Source organism: Alternaria postmessia (genome assembly GCF_024291825.1).
Source record: "Alternaria postmessia strain BMP 2775 chromosome Unknown scaffold_93, whole genome shotgun sequence".
Taxonomy (NCBI): domain Eukaryota; kingdom Fungi; phylum Ascomycota; class Dothideomycetes; order Pleosporales; family Pleosporaceae; genus Alternaria; species Alternaria postmessia.
The window spans coordinates 20,256-34,421 of record NW_026260166.1 but is presented as its reverse complement, the minus strand read 5'-3'; the positions used below and the strand labels follow the sequence as shown (position 1 = coordinate 34,421).

At 51.6% G+C, this 14,166-nt stretch overlaps 4 protein-coding genes across 4 annotated transcripts; 2 read left to right on the top strand and 2 right to left on the bottom strand.

Annotated features, from left to right (window-relative positions):
- Positions 1-542: 542 nt before the first annotated feature.
- Positions 543-2,378, bottom strand: J4E82_009521 (uncharacterized protein; the record flags this gene model as incomplete). Its single annotated transcript, XM_051735745.1, has 1 exon — positions 543-2,378. The coding sequence occupies one exon, from the start codon at positions 2,376-2,378 to the stop codon at positions 543-545; it is 1,836 nt and encodes a 611-aa protein (XP_051584485.1).
- A 1,182-nt stretch (positions 2,379-3,560) lies between these two features.
- Positions 3,561-4,581, top strand: J4E82_009520 (uncharacterized protein; the record flags this gene model as incomplete). The annotated part of the gene is made up of 2 exons (XM_051735744.1): positions 3,561-4,110; positions 4,193-4,581. 2 exons carry the CDS (start codon positions 3,561-3,563, stop codon positions 4,579-4,581), a joined length of 939 nt encoding a protein of 312 aa, XP_051584484.1.
- A 3,754-nt stretch (positions 4,582-8,335) lies between these two features.
- J4E82_009519 (uncharacterized protein) lies at positions 8,336-9,409 on the bottom strand (the record flags this gene model as incomplete). Its single annotated transcript, XM_051735743.1, has 1 exon — positions 8,336-9,409. One exon carries the CDS (start codon positions 9,407-9,409, stop codon positions 8,336-8,338), a length of 1,074 nt encoding a protein of 357 aa, XP_051584483.1.
- A 1,028-nt stretch (positions 9,410-10,437) lies between these two features.
- J4E82_009518 (uncharacterized protein) lies at positions 10,438-11,904 on the top strand (the record flags this gene model as incomplete). The annotated part of the gene is made up of 2 exons (XM_051735742.1): positions 10,438-11,006; positions 11,061-11,904. The coding sequence occupies 2 exons, from the start codon at positions 10,438-10,440 to the stop codon at positions 11,902-11,904; spliced, it is 1,413 nt and encodes a 470-aa protein (XP_051584482.1).
- Between the last annotated feature and the right edge of the window lie 2,262 nt (positions 11,905-14,166).

The window sequence follows — 14,166 nt, the reverse complement described above, 5'->3', positions numbered from 1 at the left end:
GTGTTTTTAGCGGAGGGAGAATATTGCGTCGAGATTTGTAGATAGAGTCTCAAGATATCCACGTGTGCAGATGGGGGTCAAGGGATTGGAGTAGAGCTGTTGTACAGACACTGCGAAGGCCACTGGCTGCAAGTCCATATATCATCTTATGCGACTCAGCAACGAGCTGAGGCTGAGCGTACAGAATGTCCGCCATCATCTGAGAAACTCGTCCGGTTGACTGCGGTCTGCGGCCCGCGCCGAATAGATTGTATTTCATGCCGCGAATATTTTGGTCTCGTACGAGATCCTTGTGCACCGTGACGCTACAGAGAGTTGGAATAAGGCGTGGTGGCCACTGATTGGGTGAGGAATGTCGGACATCGAACGCGCGGAAGGGTCGGGCTCCGGAACTTCAGAACCTGCGATGTACGATGAAGCTTGGCAACACATCCCTTCTCGTACTTGTGGACAAAGGACGAATGGTCTCCCCGATTGGTGACGGTACTAGCCCGACAACGACAGCGAATTCTAGCACACGAACAGCGAGCCTACAAACATTCTTAGTACCAATTCTGACCTCTCCTTTCCCTGTCACTCGCAGAACTAGCGTACATCCCCCTCTTAGCTGTTCGCATACCAAGTCTACAGAGCCCAGCCAAATGCTGCACGCCAGCCAGGACACCATCGACCACCTGCACATCGCTACCAACCGCTTCCTCAACAGCAGCTTTCATATTCGTCATGCCAGCACACCCAAGTGTCAGGACATCCGCACCTTCGTCGACGAGCTTCTTACCCACCTCGCACATAACACCCAGCACCTCTTTCTCGGGCTTAGAATCTAACTCCAAAACGCCCAGGTCGCAGCTTCGTACACCGATACAAAATGAATCTAACCCGTAATGCTTCACGGATTCTTCTAGGGTATACCTGGATCGCCGTGACGCAGCAATAACGCCAAACCGTCCACCAAGAGTTCGCGCAGCAAACAGCGAGGCCTCCATAATACCGACGACCGGCTGCGACAGCTCTTCTCTGAGCACTTTTATAAGCGCGTGGTTGCTGTAGCAGGCGACAAGAAAAGCGTCGTACTGATGTGCGATCGGGATGATGGCTCGGGCGGCTGCTGCCGCAGACATGACGTCATCAAAACCCCCTTCGATGGCTGAGGGTGCGGGTTTGGGCGCCGTGAAACCAGTGACTGTGACATCGGGCGTGAGTGTAGATTTGACCATCTCAAGACATGCATGCGTCATCGAGGGCGTGGCGTTAGGGTTGCAAAGGAGGATGCGAATTTGCCTGGTACCAGTGGTGCCAGTCACTGAGTGTAGGCATTTATTTTGAGAATCGTCCAGGACTTTTCCATCGTCGTTAGGAGCAGACGCTGGTGTTGACAGCCTTAGAGGTTCGATGACCCCCGTTTGCGCAGTCAATATACCGTAATGTTCCGTTCGTCGGTGTCTCGCGAAATCGAACGTCCGTGATTTGCCCGGTATACATCGACCAAGATCGCAATCGGCCACGATAACCTCATCGTCCTCTGTTTTGCTTTCGGCCATGATCTTTCCGTCAGGACCAATGATAGTCGAGCCACCTACCAAGTCGTACTTCCCATCATCCAGCCCGCATCTTGCTGCGCTGACAGAGAAACACGCATTTGTATATGAATGTGCTTGCATGACAAGTTTATGATGGAAGATAGCCTCAGCCCGCGCGTCTTGTGGACTCACATCGGGTGAAGCACCCCACATCTGTGGCGCGAAGCCTGGTGTATTGAACCCAACGAGAACGACTTCGACGCCTTGAAGACCTAAGCATCTCCATGCTTCGGCCCAACGCCGGTCGTTGCAGATCATCATTCCGAAGATGGTTTCGCCATCCTCAGGTGTGATATCCGTCAAGCCCGGTACGCGGAAGGCCTTGAAGCCCAGATCACCAGGCTTAAAGTATCGCTTCTCAAGCTGGTTGACTGCATCAGGTTCTGGAAAAGGCTCGACATCTCCGGGTAGATGGATTTTCCGATACTTCGACAGGATGGAACCAGATTTGGCGTGGTAGTAGATGCACGCGTTGTAATGGTCGCCTTCATCTGTGGCTTCTGCGAATCCGATGCAGATATCTACCTCCAAATCCCTAGCTTTATCGAATATCGCTCGTGTTTCCTTCGCTGTGGTGACGTCGCCATGCTCGAAGAACGACTCAAGTTCCGCCTCATCGGCGAAGAAGTAGCGCGGGAAGAAGGTTGTGAACGTGCATTCGGGAAAGAGCACAACCTGTGCGCCTTGAGTGGCAGCTTGACACAGAAGGTCAAGGAGTCGATGCAATGTGGTTTCGCGACTGGCATCGCGATGCACTGCACCAACTTGGGCGGCAGCTATGCGAATGTTGCGGGGCATGTTATTCAGACGGGCTTCCGAGGAGTCTGAACGTAACGCAAGAGGCCTTGCGCAAGTCGATAAAGCTTGCCATCCCGTGCATTGGCATGATAAGAGCAACGTCCGATATAGTCATCGCAGAGCTTATCGAAGGTGGGATAAGTGGATGGTATTTTCGTGCCGGTGATAAGAGCGCGGGTGGCGGCTTTAGCTTTCCCCGCATTCTTAGCCTCTCTGATCCCCAGCCCCTACCCGTCCTCTCTCCCCTAACTTGGATCCAGACTTCTCAGCACCATACATGCTCTAATGGTGATTACGACGCATACGCGTCAATTCTCCTATTCCGCACACTTGTTGCATGTTCGCAAGCATGAGACGGCATTCCCGGCCGCTTCAAACGACGCCTTGTCATCAAGCCATCTCACCAGGGCGGCGCACAAGCTCTGGATTGTTCTTACCCTGCGATGAGAGGTATATTCATACTCATATCCTTCTCTAGTGCTCCGCGACCAATGATTTTGCTGCATTAGCTGGCCTCACTCTCTTCGATGAGGCATCCTACCGCAATGTAACATACACGTCAAAAGCACTCTCGTTATCGGGATGCTGGTCGCCGAGAACCACAGCAACACCACAAGGTCACCTGCTGTCGCGACGGCTCAATCCGCAGTTATGTGCAGAATGACGGAGTTGTAAAGATCGGCGTTCTTTATTTAAGAATTTAAGGCGTGCCTGGTGGGTATCGCTAAGCCGTTACAGCCAGCTTGGCGCATGTCAATGCCACACATCTCACTTTGGCAAGATCACATCTTTCCCAACACGGCCATGGCCTTAAGTTCGTCTAAGCAAGTCAGCCTTGCGTCCAACCGGATCCCTGCGGCTACTTCCAATGAGACCCGGACATGTTGAAATACGATGCTTAGCGTTATAGTTGGATGGATAAATCGGCACAAGCACGATACTTGGCTAGGCGTCCCATCGCGTGTCTTGTAAAACGAATGGAACGGGCCCATCACAACTGACGTCAAGTCGGCGAGGCGATGAATGTCAACTGTACCACCGGTCTGATATGGTAGGCCTGAGGGCGTACAAAATCACGCGATGCGCGCGTTGCACGTACACAGGCAACACCATCATCGTGGTCTTTCAAGCCCTCGAACCTGACACCTCTAGGATTAAACGATTTCGAGAAACTCCTTCAACATGGCACCACAATCATCTCGGCTCGGAAATGTCCTCCTCGCTGCATCCCTCATAAGCACCTCCGCCGCACAAAACACCACAAATACCACAGAACCCGTTGACTGCAACCCGGGCGGCCGTACGCCTTCTTACGAGCAGCCTGTAAATGGCACAGGTACATGGAACGTCTCTCTCGGGGACGCAATCGACCTCTACGTCTCCCTCACATTCGGCGAATCCCGCAACAATCCTCGCAACAGCACCGACAACCGCGTCTTCGACCCATGGACGTACGCATACATTAGCGCTCCTGAAAACACAACAACTCAAGCATGTGTATATATGTTTGATTCGATAGACAACCACCGGCAAGGCGGCGGCCAGAATGGCTGTGACGGCGTAATATCCCAGAAATGCCAGGACTTACTGGAGAAGGAATACGCGTTTCCTGTTAACATTCTTCAACTCATCGACAGCTCAAAAAACGGCTATCAATGCCCTGGCTTGTCGCTTGACAAGGATGAAGTAGACGAAGCTTGTGGTGAAGGGTTCTGGGGCGGAATTAGCACGAGTAAGCACAGCGTTTTATTCTCTCCACCAAATTATCTACGACGACATCACATTTAGTCTGGACTCACTAACACTTCATCTAGCCCGCACAGCAAATCTCACGAACACTACTTGCAACGGCGCTCCCCCGGGCATCGACGTACCAGCTGGCTTCAGCACGCGTGGACTCTTCGGTGTGGGCCCCACACAAGAACCCTGGGACTACGATACCAATGTTGACAACTTCACTTGGTACGACGAATACATTACGAGGCCTGTCCCGGTTCTAGTTGCTGCCGTGTCTGAAGAAGCATCTATGGGCGGCGTGACAAAGGTCGTTTGCATTGCGCCTGATCATGTGCGGGAGGGAAGTCGTGTGCCGCCGGAGTCGGTGAACAATGAGAATGCGGCGGCGGGTATGGAGTGGGGTAGGAAAGCGGGGATGGCTACGTTGGTGGCAGGTGTGGTGGTTATGTCTTTTGTGGTTGCATAGGTGCTGCTACACGAATGAACACATCTCAAAGCCCCCAGGTTCGGCTCAGTGAATGGCTTGCAGCCGGCGGTTGCGCTCACAGCTCAACTCATGGATCTCGACATCCAACCGTTGGATCTTTTCCATAGCTTCATCGATCGTGTTGTCGTGCTGAGCGATGACGCTTGTTGTGATTGGTATGTTCGGCTGGCTATACAAGCTACTGGTGATCTGCGGTTCTGTGGGACGCGGTGGCGCTGGACGAGGGTTAGGACGTCCGAAGATTACGGCCCCTTTACTAGCTATAGAAGTGGGGGGCTGAACGCTTCTGAATGCTGATTCTGGGATGAGCTGTTGCAGGCGGGTACAATCGCAAAGAGCCACATCTCGGCATGCATTGAACAAGGTGGAGCTTCCCTGATGCCACCGAAGCTTACTTTTGGTGGTGAGGTATTTCCGATCCAGCCGACTTCCAGCCTTGTCAAATAGTCGTTGCAGCATATCCGTGGTTGTAGTCAAATAGTCTTGCCCATCTGGTACTCTTCTCCACTTCTGACACAAAAAATTGTCAAATCCACCTGTTGGTAGGATGACATCTCCAAAACCATTAGCAAATAGGACCAAGGCATCGATATCTTCAACAAGCTTAATCCATCCGCCATGATTCCTGCTAATAGTCGTTTTCTTGAGCTTATAGAGCGCATCTTGGTGAACTATGGATTTGAACTCAAACCCGCATATACTCTCGTGAACCGAGCTTGGAATACGAACTCCAGGCGTGTCGCGTTGACGGGTGACATTCTGAGCGAGGAGAAACTCTAGAAGCGACCAAATATCCAGTATTTCGTTCATGAAAGTATGCTCGTCGTCTTCGAACAGAACTTGAGTCCGATTGTTCAGCAAGACCTCTTTAGCCGATGACCCTGTTGCAATGTTCGTATCGAGACTGATTGTCTTCCCGTTCGCCTGGAAAGGATACAATCGATGACGATGCTGGACTATGTGCAACATGACATTAGTTGCAGGAACAAGCCACGATCTTTTCCCCTCGACGTCAAGTAGTACTATTGGGTTGCCTTCCGCAAATTGAATGATCCTCTGATAGGGACCGCTTCTGTGGAAGTGACTCTTTCCATCCTTCAGACCGAATCTGACATCCAACGCAGCCACTCCAAATTGTTGAAAGCCGAGAGATCCTCCCGTACACCTCAGCCCTGAATTAGCTTCCTCGCTCTTGGTGTAGTCAATGTTCTCGTAATCCGCGTGGCTAGAACCAAGGCAAATAGTTGCCTCCGAGCACCATCCAACAATGGCTCGTAGTGATGCAAGGTCCTGCAGATTAACTTCGTCGAGCATGGCACGCGAAGCGCAGCGCGAAACACCGTCCTGATACGATAGCGGTGTCTCTTGGTCAGGACTAGAGACGGCGTGCCATTGAACCCGATCGAGTTGCCGTCGAACTGGGACAAAGATATGTGAGAAGCCCTTCATCACTAAGCCTCCGTCATACTCAAATACGTGTCGAGCGCCTGAGAGCCCAGCTAGAAGCTCTAACGATACTTCAAGACCCACTTCGTCCGCTCTCTCGGATATAGGAAACCCGGCTACGATGCATGCACCATCAAAAAGAGGCAGCCAGCATGCCTTCTCAGATTCATCGATCAATTCGCAATTGATTGTGATCTCGAAAACACCTCCACCCATCTGAACAAGTGACGGGCTCGAATAAGCCAGTTGCTTTTTGGACGGCGATGTCGTGAATGCAGAGCTCAACCAAGATAATTGCTGAGCGAACTCTACAAGCAGGCTTCTTTCGGTAGCATGTGCCAAACAGGTGGCGACGGGATCGAGATCGGGTATGTAGATGACATTAAAGTTGACGGAGAGGCCCCGATCACTTTCTAGGTCAATTTGGACTGGTCTTTCTGTATCCGATGCCACCATAGAAGCGTAAATGGCATCCAAAAGCTCCAAAAAGAACGTTCCAGTAGAGGGCCATGTCATCTCGATATAATTGGCACACGTCGAGGCTTGTGCATATAGCGCGGAACCAGTAAGAGTCAAGACTGACCCGAATCGGGGCATGTCTTCTCTGTACTGATCCTGTATAAACTTCTCAATCGACCAGCGTATTTGAAATATAGCTTCGTAACCATGTAGCGTGGGGCGACATTTTTCTGACACTATCGTCTCGATGGTGCGCATTGCGATACTGTCATCTTCATAAAGCTCACGGCGGACGTCTTGCGCTAAGCACTTTAGTGTATCCGTTGAACCTCGTTCGGATATCATTGCCTCAATCACTGCACTAGCCGCGTCCTCGTTGCGAAATTCTGAGGATTCGATCCAGTCGCTCGGTAGCGTGACTGGTGCCCAATTCAGCTCAAGCCGCTTCTGGTGAAGCTCAAACTCCTGCCTCTGATCAAACCAGTCGGGGCGAATCTCTCGTAGGGAAGGATCGTCTGAGCTGTAGTCAGAAGATAGAATTGAACAAAGGTTCACCGCGATCTCAATCCTGAATTCCTCTACCAGAGATGTTCCCATTAGGACAAGTTCCTTATTTCTCCAGTTGGCGTCCGTAAAAGACGTAATCCCTGTCGCGAATTTGTTATTCAGGCTACTACAGTAGTCCATGAGAAGGATTCCGAGGCTGTTCCTGACGCTTGTCGGAGAGTATCGCGCCATTGTGAGTCCGGCCCAGTGATGAGCGCCGGCATGCTTATAGATAGTACCGGCAAACTGTTGTATGAATCCCAGGGGAGTAACAAAAGTTACGGCCGAGTGTGGCAGCTCTCCGTTATGCCCGGACGACGTCTTTGCTCCATGTAAGCTCCTTGTGCGTAGCTTGTGATCTGCGTACTTCGCGACTTGGATCGCATGTTCAGTTGATCCCCACGTGCTTCCAAGCATGGGTGTAGAACTTGATCCCCACATGGTTCCATACATGGGTGTAAAACCTGATCCGAAGTCTTGGCCTCCAGATTGTGACTTTGGTTCGAGGTCCCAATAAGGTCTTCCATCGTCGAGGCCTTGGATGGCAGTGAGCGATCCGCCGATACTGAGCAAAGCAGGCTTCGCTCCCTGCTTCTGTAGTTGGCTGACCCTTTCAACCTCGGCAGCACGGCGTCGCATCTTGGTATCGACTTTCTCACACAATTTGCAACGCGCATCCACTGGAACGATCTGCATAATTAACTTCATCCCACATGTTTCTCCAATTCTCCACTCTTTTGCGCAATGTTGGCGGAAGTGCCCCCATTTCCAATCCCCGCATTTGAACCGGTGTTGATCGTAGAAGCACATTACTCAATGGTACGAAAGAGTGTGTGTTGATGAGAGGGTCGCTTTATCGGTTGAAGGTGGTAACGACGGATTGCTTATGTTCACGGAGGATGGTAATTCTTCTTTCCGTGTGCTGGTCTGGGTGGTGGTGGCTGAGCACAACTATCCATTGCTACCCCAATCACAACTTTCGGCTGTCAACCCCAGCCAGCCTTCATGCGACTGCATCTTCGCTAAACACCAGCATGCATGTCCAGCTGGACCAACAAGAGTCAACGAATGATGACTAGTTGCATGCGCCTAGCCATGAGGCATATTCAGGCGGGGAAGCGGGTCTGCCTTCTTTCGGCCTCATGGCAGCCTAACATCTTGCATAGCTATCGCAACTCCCATTACCCCCCGAGCTTCATTGATACTAGAGTTCTTCATCGAGTCGCGAATCTTGGGGTGTTCGACGGCGTTGCCTTGCTCATACCCGAGGACATCAGCAGCCCTAAGGCGATTCTAGTACATCAAAATCCATCGCGTCTTCATCCCCATAGTCACTATCCATTACACTTTCGCTATCCGCAAATTCCTCCACTTCCGTCCAACCATGACCCACCTCCAGCGCATTCGTAACCGCAATATGCACGTCGGCTCTGCCTTCTTCCCGCTCTACGCGACCCGATACTCCAAGACTGCTCAGCCCGCGTTGAAATTGACTGATAGTTCTGTGCAACCAATCAGATTGTATCTCAGCGTATTCCATCTTCAGCCCTGTGTCATCTTGCCAACAACTCCATTCCTCCGGCTCTTCGAGGACTTCGTCCGATAGACTGGTGGAGCCAAACACGTTTTGTACTTCCGAAGCAATCTCCAGGTCTGAAAATCCGTCGAACTGGTGAAGGTCTGCAAATAGACCCTGGAGGGCGTACTCAAGTTCGTGTAGCTCATCGATAAGAGGATCGAGTTGCTTGCCTAGCATCTTACTTCGGGCCGCGAAGTCCTCTTGAGCCCAGTCGAGCTTGAACGTATACCATATCTGTATGGCTTCAGGAACAATATGACCGTCCAGAAGAAGTTGTTCAAGGTAGTCCAAGTCTCTGCCCCAGATCTTGTCCTTGTTGAGCACTTTGTGCAGTTTGGTGAACAGGGAATCCTTAGTCGGCTGGGATAAGTTGTTCGTTTCGTTTCTGAAATCTTCCATGACGCTAGCTACGTCTTCTTCTAGCTCTTCAAGTCGCTCAAACGGTTCGTACGCGTAATCATAGCGTTTTCTCAAGGCGGTTACATTGCCCTCGGCCTTGCAAGCCTGAGCCAGAAGATGCTCGACGCGAGCGATCATGCCGTAACGGATGAGTTCGGCATCGCATAGCGGACATGATCGAACAGCGGTAAAGAGTTCGAACTGAATCGCAATCCTGTACCTGGGGTAGTCTAATGAGTCTTGCCCTTCGCTCTCGAGGAAGTGTAGTCGGCATATACCGCGCTTCGCATCGGTCAGGGGTGTCTCCACTGGCAGCGGCGTATGTTCAGGAAATTTGGTGCAGCTTCCGCTCGGCCTCGAAGCGGTTGACATAGGCATGATGGCTGGATTATTCCTATAAGGTCGCTACGACGTTGAGAAGACCACAGAGTATGCCGGTGGCACCTCTGATGCAACATGTAAAGACCTACAAGTAATTTGAGGCAGTCGGACAGATATACAGTCTTCATTTCTGTACCGAGGTTCTGGTGTTTGTATGCAAATCCGCCTCATTGGACGTTGGATGGGGATGGACCACGGCCCACCAGAGTCCTACGGTTGAGCTCATCGTCCGCACCTCGGATGCTCGTGGAGGCGCATTTGATTCGAGCAAAGATAATACCATGCAAGTCTGGAAGATAAAACTTTCGTCTCTTCGTGGTCATGTCAACTGCGTCGACCATGGATGAAACATGATCTTTGGCGGGCTTGGTTCGCGCGTAGACGCTTTCTAGTCAACTCCGTGGTGGAACTCATTCAGAACCGCGCTTTTGGATTTCCGGTATATCGCATCACATGTCGTTCACGGGGGAATTAGAAGCGACTTGAAGCAACCAAGGCGAAGTCGCTGATGGTCTTTGTTTTCGTACACAGCTCATTCGCCAGCCGTAAGTGTCCAGGGCCATTACGTTCCATCAACTACCACTGCTATGCATCGCGAGCGCCAGAAGAGATCAGATACCAGCCCTGAGCGATATCGCAACGCGAAACAGTATCTTTCGTGATGTTTGACGATGTTGCCAGATGCAAGAAGCTGCTTCGCTGGCAAACCTCGACGATCCTGCCTTGTTTTTCGGCAACGCCCAGCCCCAGCCGCGTCTGGGCAGTCTCGCAGCGCGTCACCGCCCTCCGCAAAAACCTCCAGCTCTCACCTCAACTCTTCCATCCCAACTGCTCTGCGCAGGAAGAAGTTTCATCGCATCTCGCATTGTGCTCGCGAGCCAAATTGACCAGCAAGACAAGCCTTGCTTCCCGTCCAGCGTTGCAGCGGGCCACTCAAAAGCTGCCCGCCGTTCCAGGGTAGCTTATCCATCAATCCCCACCAACCACAGCGCCCTTCACTCCCGGTTACCCGGAATCTCGCAACCATGTCTTCCAACCGCCACGGCCACGACAATTCGCACAACGTCTCACGCGTCTTGTACGACCATGTCAATGGGCAGAACAACCGCAATAACAACCACAACGAGTCCACCCCGCTCCTCCACAACATCATCCCCTCGCACATCCACCCCGATGGCGAGTCCGGCCGCAAGGGCTTCCACCCATCCCACTTCATCAACGTAGCCTGGCGCTCCGGCAGCAATGCAGCAAAATACACCAACCTCCTTTGGCCCTTTGTCATCGTAGCCATTGTGCTGCACTTTGCTGCACCGTCAATGCCCATTGCCATCTTCGCGACCAGCTACATCGCCATGGTGCCAGTAGCCAATCTCCTGGGTTTCGCAGGCCAGGAGTTTGCCAGGAAGATGCCGAAAGTCAGCGGAATCCTGATCGAGACTGCATTCGGAAGCATCGTGGAAATCATCCTATTCATCATCTTGATTGCCAAACATCATTCTAGGGACGGTTCGAGCGAGCATGGAAACCTCATTCCGGTCATCCAGGCAGCGATCCTGGGATCTATACTGACAAATTTGCTGCTTTGTCTTGGACTGTGAGTACTCCACGACAAGTTCAAGTGTGCACGTTATACTGACTTGGATGCTAGCTGCTTCTTCGTCGGCGGCCTCCGCCAAATGAGCCAGAAATTCCACGCTTCCGTCAGCGAAGTCGGGTCCGGTCTGCTCCTCGTAGCCGGTTTCGGTCTGCTCATCCCATCAGCCTACTACTCCGCGCTCAAGGGCTCCGCCGTCGCTCACTCGTCAAAGCACCACGAGTTTACGGAAAAGATCCTGCAGCACAACGTCCTCAGGATCAGTCAGGTGACTTCCATCCTCCTTATCATCGCCTTTTGCATCTTCATCTGGTACAACGCGCGCTCCCAGCACTCGCTCTTTGACGAAGTTCTCGAGGCGGACGAACACGCTGATCTGGACCACCACGAGGATCTCGCCAAGCCCAAGTTTACTTTCACAGAGTGCATGGTTGCGCTTGTCCTGTCCCTCGCTATTGTCACGCTCCTCGCCGTCTTCCTCGTCGAGCGCATCGAAGATGTTGTTGAATCTGGGGTTCCAGACCAGTTCCTCGGTCTCATCATGCTGCCGCTTGTCGAAAAGGCGGCTGAGCATCTGACTGCTATTGACGAAGCGTGGGATGGTCAGATCAACTTTGCCCTCTTCCACTGCATCGGTCCGTCTATCCAGACTGCTCTCTTCAACGCCCCGCTCGTGGTTATTGTTGGCTGGATCATGGGTAAGGATATGGACCTCAACTTTGAGATCTTCATGATTGTCTTGCTGGTGCTGGCTATTGTTGTGGTGGGTAACTTCCTCAGAGACGGCGAGTCGAACTACCTTGAGGGCGCTATGCTTATCATTGTTTATGTCATTGTGGCTGTGGCTGCGTGGTACTACCCCAACCCTGATGTTGCTACTTCGAATGGTGCGGAATAGTCCGGGGCAGGGAGAGAGTGAGATTTATCGGTGGAGGTGGCGGCGCCTGGTCTGGCGGACTTGCAACCAGGCCATGTCAACTTTAGTCATGTTAGCTGCCTCACTATCTAGCTCTAACGTAGTCTAGCTTTTAGATGTGCTGGTTGGGACTCAGCGATCTGCAATGTCAAGACAACGAGTAGGAACTATATGATCACGAATTATGTGTTCCAAGATGACAATACTAGAGCCTTCCGTACTGTGACTACCTCGATGAGGGTCTCATGATGAGAGCCATGGAGATAGCTAGGTTCGTCTTGACCGTGCCAACATGCCTCTTATCCCAGCTAAGGCATACCTCAATAGAGCACAGATTCTAATAGCACTCTATTTAGTTTCCAAAACAGTAATTCCAAAGCTATCTTGTGCATACATGCTAAGAGTAGGGAACGCATACCAAGTATGAGGACGAGGAGTTATACACCGCTTAGTGTAAGACGGACATCGTAGTGATAGTAATGATCCAGAGAAGTACATAGCAAACCAGAGTGAAGTCAATTTCAAACAATCATAAACTCATACCAATCGTTTCCCCTGTGCTCATAGTATTGTTCAGGCATATCCATAGCACCAAACGCAGCTGTTAAAGCACTAAAGTGGTACCGTTGATCTTGCCCAAACTCATGAACTCGAAAGAAACCAATTCGACGGTATTGACCTCTTTGAACCCCAGTCAACTGCAGTAGGATCCCTTGCAATGGTCTGCTGCTATAATCGACCTGTGAGACCCCAAAGATAACAAAAGAATTTTGCTGCTCAACACTATCCTCGAGTATTACCACTTCGTCAGGCTCATCAAATGACAAATCAGCACATCGAATGTTGACGCCAGACGAGAGCGATCTGAGTGTGCTAGGGCTTTCCCCGTCACCCAAGCGGCTAAGATGTGTGACAGCAGCTCTGCATAAAGGACCTCGAATGCGAACATAGCCCCGGGAGCTCGCTGAAACTGCACCGAACGGGTCCGATTGAGGGAAGGTCTCTATACTGATGAGCTGTACCAATGAGGTTTCGCGGTAAGGACGTGGGAATGAAACCTTGCCATTGTACGATGCCCACGACCATGAAGGTGCGACGTAAGTCTGTGACCGACTGCCAGTGCTGAAGGGGGAGGCAGACCACGTTAGTTGCAACTCGAAGTCTTGGCTCCAATGGCCCGCGTAATATCGCAAACCCTCGTTGTCCTGACGATGTTCAAACATATATTTTGCGACTCCGGATAATGCTACTAGCTTATCTGTGGCTACCGACAGCTTGCCGGTGCTGTATAAGTCGACAATGTTGCCCCATGTGTTCAGAAACTGGGTGATGCGACCGCTGGCGTCGTTGCTCTGTGCTATAGGTACAGCCAGATATGCCCTCTTAGACACGTGAAGGTATTCAAGCTCTCCTGTGACGTCCGTCTCGGATGCCTGACATTCATCACATTCCCATATGACTTTGTGTTTCAGGAAATGGACAGTACGTGGCGCAAGAAGACGCTCCTGGACGACCCACCCTCTACCCCCAAGCGGCGCATTATCCAGCAGGGCCCCGATTCCAGGATTCGGCCATAATACAACAGGTTTGCGATGCCATCCTGCGGGTGTACACGTAAGTGGCACGAATAAGGGGCCAACAGACTTCCAGGACCGTTGCTGAAAGAGACCTCCTCGAGAGTCTCCAGCCGCGTTCGCCCCGATGTTGATAAATGAATTCATGTAGACAGAGGTCATTCTACTACACTCATTAGCCCAGTCATCGTCGTCGTCCTGGATAATGCAAAGAGAATCGATCCATATGTACTCTATACCAAGCGACTTGGTAAGTATGATGGCTTGCTGGAAGGTTGGTGGAAGCTTGTCAACATTGACCCCATCCAGAAATGCTGGCAACGTGCTCCTTTGAAGCTTTACTGGCATATATTGACCCCAGCAGTGACTTAGAGTCGTGTACCTTGCATCTCTTGGTATTTGAGCAGTCTGGCGGAGACGAACTTTGGGGCTTGGTTTTGAGGGCTGCACCTGCAGCAGTCGGGTAGGAGTCCGGCGAGACCGTTCGCCTCTTCTTTTCGCGCATCTCATGTGAGTCGTTTCGCATTCTCTCAGCCAGTAACGTATCATGTTGAGAGTCTCAGAAGAGTCTGTAGAGGGCTGCACTCGCTTGAGTAGCCGTGCTGGTAGCCGATACATAAGTGGAGAAGTGCAACAAGGGATAGTGATACGTACTCAATTGATGCTCATC